At 40.9% G+C, this 7390-nt stretch overlaps 1 protein-coding gene across 1 annotated transcript; it reads right to left on the bottom strand.

The window, feature by feature from the left end:
* Window positions 1-752: 752 nt before the first annotated feature.
* LOC307010021 (aquaporin-5-like) lies at window positions 753-5665 on the bottom strand (the record flags this gene model as incomplete). The annotated part of the gene is made up of 5 exons (XM_079634345.1): window positions 753-941; window positions 1088-1168; window positions 3864-4025; window positions 4845-4916; window positions 5219-5665. 5 exons carry the CDS (start codon window positions 5663-5665, stop codon window positions 753-755), a joined length of 951 nt encoding a protein of 316 aa, XP_079490471.1.
* Between the last annotated feature and the right edge of the window lie 1725 nt (window positions 5666-7390).

Genomic DNA, 7390 nt, shown 5'->3' with positions numbered 1-7390 from the left:
TATTGTGATGTTTACTTCAGCCTAATAACAACAAAATGACATGCTAAATATTTACTAGCTCAGAGGGATTTTCATCTTATTTTCTGGCATTTGCTACATTCTGTATTGCACTGAATTCATTAAAAAAAAACCTACACAAAGATAATAAACCTAAGATGCAGACATATTGAGATAAGAAACAGTCAAGTGCAAGGAAATGACGTTTGCACCTATAGAAGCTGTTAGGGTTATGTTGTCATTCCATATTTCCCTGTGTGTTTCTGTATGTTCCTTTGATTGATTCATCTCACGCACCTGTTGTTCATTAATTAACTCATTATTCCCATTTGTTTGCTCTGTGTAGGCCTAAGCCCTCAGTTTACATTAGTTCTTAGTTCATTTTGTCCAATATTGTTTGTGTTAAGTGTGTAGTTTTGACTCCTATGCTCCAGTCTTCTCCTTAGTGATTAAAAGACTGTTTTTTTGCTTAACAAGTATACCAGTGGAGCGAGAGATTAGATGCTGTTTGGACCGATCCTGATAACATGGTTTTTAAAATGGGGATCTAAGCTCGTAATTACACACCTGCAATCCTTTAATCTCTGTCAGTAATGGATGGTCTGAGGATGTGCTAATTTGCTTTAGTTAGTAAAAAAGTTAGTAAAACAAATTGAACGTTCAGTCAGTGATGCCTTAAACAATATTGCATGAGATACAAGGTTTATTTGAATGACTATATGATTTTGATTAGATTAGATAATTCTGTATTAGATTTATGACAATTCCATATTGTTCCCTTCCATATTGTTTTCAGGACCTCTGGGCTGCTTTGAAAGATCTTTCCGGAGCACCTCCTTACATTCTGTCACCCAGTCGCCGAGGCAGCTCCAACGAGGATGGAGCACCAGATCATGCAGTAACCAGGCAAGGAGAGAACCAGCACAAGGCCCCAGCCAATACACCTGCTCAAGGCCAGGTGAGACATGAGAATGTTACTTCAGTCAGTTTGTTCATGCAAAATAAATCATTTTCCGTTGACTTGTAAAATTATTTAGTTTGTCTGTTTATCTATGATTTGTTTTTCATCACACAAGATTTGTTTACTCACCCAGTGATTGTGGAAGTTCAATGTCAGCACAGCTGGACCAAATGACCTTGCAGGATTCATTCCACAACCTGTGAAGCCGATCTGCAGATCAAAATACAAAATAGGAAAACTATGGGTCTCCTGCCAAATTCAAACTTCTTGCCAAATCTCTCCCTATTTATTTTGGGGCAAACAAGCAGGTCATTTGTGTTTCAGAAAAAAATGAAAATAAAATAATGCAACCAAGTATGTTCAGCTGTTCGACTTGAATTACATGCCATTTCAGTCAGATAAAAATGGACTCAAATGAATTAACATGACATAATAAAAAAAGGAAAACATAGGAGAATCACAGGAAATAAAGCTCAGGAAACAACTATGTGTAACATAAGACAAGACCGAACACAGAACAGAAAGAACTCAGAGCTTAAATACACAGGGAGGGTAATTTGGAGCTTGATGGGACCAGCAGAAACATAGGAAACTTGGAGGTCTGTGGGACCAGCAGAGAATGGAAGAATCAGGGAAATATCTTCTTCCACTTCCTTAAAAAATACAGAAGCCAGCTCATTGTCAGCGGTGGGAGTATGGGCGGGGCTTTCCTCCATGCCCTTGTACTCCACAAGCAGTCCCAAGGCGATGCACAATGTTGCCGGCTCGAGCTCAGGGGCAATGGTTTGCTCAGTCCTCTTGTCTGGCTCTGTGATCGCGGCAGGCTTGGGCTCTCTGTCTGCAGTGGGCTCTGGCGTTAGCTCCATGCTAGGCGTGGGAGGCGGCTGGCAAGGCTCTGGAGCGGGGCTGGTGACGTCCTCCTTTACTGGGCAGATGGTAAATGGGGACCCGCAGTTCTCCAGCACCCACTCCACAAATTCGGCGAAATCTTTCTGAGGACCAACACCAGGCAGGCATTGTTTAAGCTGGTTATGAAAAATACGCACAGTGTATGTTCAGGAAAGTTCGTTAAGCGCGGCAGTTGTAGAAATGTACTGGTGTGGTCATCGAGAGTTTGCAGTTCCTGCTCCATGCAGTGTAGCTGGACGGCCGATAAGTCAATCCTTAAATACTACTCGTTATGAGGGTTTTTGTCTTCTGTCACAGTTTGTTGGCAAAGCGAGCGTGCTAGTGCGTGCCAAGGCCAGTTGTGTTTACCCTGTCACTTCTGGGGCTTCCTCTGGGCCAACGGCCTAGGTTTTTTGGCCTGCCGAATACCTTTGTCCAAAGCGGGGCAATTGGGACTTGACGAATGGTCGTGAACAAAAGCGGAGTTTACTTGAGTCAGGAGAGGTTCAACACTGCTGCTCATTTCCCATGCTATTCTACCAGCTGTCAGTCTACCAGCTAACTTCAACATTTAAGATATTTAGAACAATTTTCAGCTCAACTTGCTTTCAGACACCAGCGAGTGTTTGAAATAACTTCCTTGCGATCTGATGGGCATTCTGATCACCGTATGAGGCAGAAATATATATATGCGATGCTAAAGGCTACTTATGCCAGCCATTGCGATAATAAATACATATGTTTATGGAAAATACCAGAGACTGCTTGAAGAATGTAGACAATTCATACATGATTATAATCACATGTTTATTTGATTTAATGTTTTATCTGTCTCTTCCCTGTGCCGTTGTTAATACCGTACTAATGCATCCGCATACATGCCATACAAAAACATGCACACAGTATGTCATAAAAAAAACATGCACCCCTGTTTTCATAACTTTCATAAGCTCCCTCTGTTTCTTTGGCTGAAAGGATAACAACAGTGAGAGGGGAGAGATCGCTCAAACCTCCTCAGATTACATAATTTCATGGAAAATTTATAGAAATGCTCACTCTTTCTTAAGAAATGTGTAAACATGATATTTTATCATCATTCTTCTAAATGTGTAAGCCTTTGGACTTAAAAGCCTTAGTGGAGGGCATTCCAGTGATCGCAATAAAATGGAAATATAGGTTCAACCTGTGTGTGTTCTCTTTTGATGTGAAATAGTTAATACCAGTTTGATTCAGCATGATTGATGTGCACTCCTGACACATACAACTAATTAACTATCACAGTAAAATGTTTTATTGTAAAGCATTGGTCCAATATCAATGCTGGAATCTTAATTCTTTAAGTAAAGACCAAACGTTTGCTTCTGTCATGCTAATTTTGCGATCTAGCTATTTTCAGTCCACTGGTGAAATGGTGGAGTTATGACATCATTCTATGGAGGCATGTTAAGGGCAGGTTTTAGGGAAGTGCAGCGGAGCTACTGGCCCTACAGTGGAAACGCAACTTGATTTTGGCCTCGATGCTTGAGGTCCAAGGCTATTGGCCCTGCTCGGCACGTTGTTAGCCCTGACTCACACTGGCCCGACAGTGGAAAAGTGGCTATTCACAAAGGAGATCGCACAAAGAGTCCTTTAATAAATTCAACAAGGAACATGTAGGAGAATCACAGGAAATGATGCTCAGGAAACAACCAAGTCTAACATAAACGAGATCGAATCAAGAACAGAAAGAAAACTAAGAAATACACACAACTAAACAGAAACAAGTGTTTTTGGAACTAATTAACAACTAAGGAAACTGAGGTGTTCAAAAACAAAAACAAAACTGAACAGATACGGTTCAAACTAAATATACACAAAATTTAAAGGATATTTTCATCAAAAAACAAGAATTATGACTTAATAATTACCACTGTTTTACTCTTATGCACCAGTGAGCATTCAGTTCACTTGAACGTGAGTTTCAGTTTTATTCAAAACTTTAAATAAAGTCTTAAGTATTCTCATCTGCCATCCTTACCGCCATGAGATGACCAAGGGTGACCGACAGGCCAATGACTGCAGGGGCCACAGAGGAAAAGGCTGATTTGGGATGAGTGGCAGTCTGGACACACAGCACTAGCTGGAATGTAACAGCCATCTCCACTAACACAGCCTGATACAGATATACCCCCGGGGCCACCTGAAGAAGGGTAAGTGGAGTTTTACCTGTTATTGTTGGACACAATCTGTCTTTTCAGACTGACTCTATCTTCTTTCCTCATTCACTCCAATTACTTGAGAAACTATAAACTCTCGCTCTCTGTCCCTCCATCCATTTATACCCATCTTGCTTTTCCTCACTTTCTCTGATACACACATAGACCACTTTCCCCCTTGCTCATTCTTATTTTGATAAATTCTTGGCATTTACTTCTCCTCAGTGATTACCCGGCCTGTCTTTCTATTATGATGCATCTGTATTTGTTTATTATTAGAAACTTTTTGACAGATCTGTATTGTACCAAAAAGAGCACGCATAAGAGTATACAGAATAAAAAGTAGTCTTCCACTTTGATAAGTGCACTGAGATGTAATTTCATGCTGAATAGAAACAATACAGAATATAATATGGTGTCTTACATTTCTACCCTATACTATCACATTTCTACATTATGTATTTTTTTCATTAACAACCATCAACGGTTAATTGAAATTGAAAGCAGAATTAGCTCATTAGAGAATTAAAGTATAACACTTTGCACGTCACAATGAAATTAAGAATTATTTGCAAGAAATCATTCAATTAGATTGTGGAATAAATGAGAATGGTTTAATAGCTTGGCAATTACCCAGAGTTAACATTATTATGGTGAATAAAAGACCTAATTTTATCGAGCAAGCGGATTAACTATAGACGCAGAAATGTTTTAGATAAATCTAAATTATTTTTTTTTTTTTCACAAGTCTCCAATGAAACCAAATGGCAATTCATTAAGCTACATTTAATTTGGATTCTGACAAAGTTGAACACAGAGATGAGAAGGTCCAGATGACAGAAATCAGAGGATCTGAAACACAGATATAAGATGATCTACAGAACAAGGACATCAGAAGATGCAGAACAAAGACATCAGAAAAATATATATACGTCAGACAGTCCAGAAAAGACATCAGAAGATACAGAAAGCAGACGATCCAGAACAAAGACATCAGAAAATACAGAAATCAGACAATTCAGAATGCAGATATCAGAAGTTACAGAAATCAGACGATCCAGAACAACGACATCAGAAGATACAGAAACCAGAAAATCCAGGACACAGAGAATAATATTAGAGAATCTTATAGACCTATAACCTATAGGAGAAACCAGTAGGATCAGAAACCTCTCACCTCAGTAACCCCCAGGTTGCTCCTTAGGGCAATCGGTATGATGCCTAACAGCAAAGCACAGGCGCTGAGGGCACCAAGCAGCTGGGCTCCCACCAACAGGACAGCCCGCCAGGGACTCACCCTTAAGCCTGCGACCAATGCCAGGGTAACCACTGGGTTGAGGTGAACCTCACCGAGGCAGACACGGGCCAGGGCTAGTGATACTCCGAAGGCAAAAGAAACATGCAGTGGGTCGGTCGAGCATGCCAGAGAAGAGTCCAGCGTCGGAAGGGGTTCGTCTGTAATGAAGTCACAGGACAGATGCCCTGCATGCGGCCACAGCACGACAGAAGAGAGGCTGATGAAGAGGAAAAAAACGGTTCCCAAAAACTCACAGAACATGTCACGTAAAAACAAGCCAGTCCATAGATCCCTCAGGATCAAACTGAACGTGGACATGGGTTTCATGGTGCTTCTTCTTTTTCTCGTCTTCTATAACTTCAATCAGTTTGTACTGCCCCTCGTATAAGATCTCCAGTAGCAATTAATTTTGAATTTGCAGTTCTGATTCCAGATCTTGAAGAGATATCAGCATGATGAGAATTGTCTATTTAAATTGCTCAAATTCACACCCACGTCGTTCTTATATTTGGCATTCAGCGCGGGACCCTGTGACGTCTACAGTTGGATCCCTCAGCTTTCACCCTGCCTTCTTTTGTCCACTGGCCTGATCTTTCCTGAACACTGTTATAGAAAAGGCTTTCATCAGGTGCTAAGTGAAGAACCAGGAACTGCTTTTAGACTCTCTCCATTTGCTAAATGTCTCCTTTCCAGACCCAATTGGATTATCTTATCGAAAACCAGCAGTCTTCTCTCTGGGGTTTCTCCTGCCAGAGGGGGTTAAGGTTGAGGGTCTGACTTGAATCAGTCCCTTTATCGAAAAAGCTCTCATGTATTCCTCTGAGGTAGTCATGACCGAAAGGGATTAAGATGTGTCAAATATCCAACATTTTATCCAGCAAGTGTTAAGATGAAGAAAGATTAGATTGTTGTAGGCGTTAAAAATCAGAGAGGAGCCAATATTGTGAAGACTGTAAAGAATGGTGCAAAGCAGACTTTTGTGCTTTCTTTCTGAGCTAGACAACCCTAAATACAAACAAAACTCAATTTCAAATCACAAAATTAAAGTATGAGAGTGCTACTCTAAGGGATGTGGTCCATGACTATTCCTGTTCATGCTTTCAGCGGCAAGCTCTCTCAAAGTGACTGAGAAGAAAGAGTGGAAAGGAAAACTCTTGCGATAACATGGCTGACCACAACAATGGCTGCACAGTTTGAGACTGAGCTTCTATGACATTCTATAGAGGTCACAGTATGAATGTAGGATCAGGATAAGGTAGATATGAGTGAAACATGATTAGGAACTATAAGGTTACCTTTTTAGGGGAAAACAGCTAGCTCTTCTGTACATGACGAGGCTTTTGACGGAAAGACACTTGGAGGACTCAATGTATGGAGAGAGGGAGCAGCTCATAGCCTTCCTTTGTGAAAAAGACATGCAAACGGTTAGTCTGTATAATGCATTTGTTTGAAATCAATGTATCATTAACTAATATATAGTGTAATCACAACAACCTGTAACTGAATGCGCTCAGAACAATAGAGATGATTGTGGAGAAACTTCCCAGCTCTCCCCCCACTCACCATCATGAGCAGCAACAGTGAAGTTATCCAGGTTACTGGGCACTATCACTCAGGACTGGAAATGGAACACTCACATAGGCTCCATTGTGAAAAAGGCCCAGCAGAGGTTGTATTTCCTTCGACGGCGGAGGAAATTCAACCTGCAACAGGAGCTACTGATGCAGTTCTACTCTGCAGTCATAGAGTCTTTCCTCTTCACTTCTGCAACTGTCTGGTTTGGCTCTGCAGCCAATACGGACCTCAGAAGACCCCTTTTCCATACTCATTCAGAGCGAGTAAAAGGGCTGGCAAAATCACACCCAGACCATTTCCTCATTGAACTGTTGTTGTCTGGCCGGCGCTACATAGCACTGAGCACCAGCCAGGCACAAGACAAGTTTCTTTCTACCCCATGAACAGTTAACTCAAATGTATTTAGCATACCATTACCTCTTATTACATTCCCTTGCATTGCATATAACATACCTGTACATACAGATTTGGTCTATT

Source organism: Phoxinus phoxinus, assembly GCF_949152265.1.
Source record: "Phoxinus phoxinus genome assembly, chromosome: 1".
In the NCBI taxonomy this organism is placed as follows: Eukaryota; Metazoa; Chordata; class Actinopteri; order Cypriniformes; family Leuciscidae; genus Phoxinus; species Phoxinus phoxinus.
This window is presented reverse-complemented; position numbering and strand designations above follow the sequence as displayed.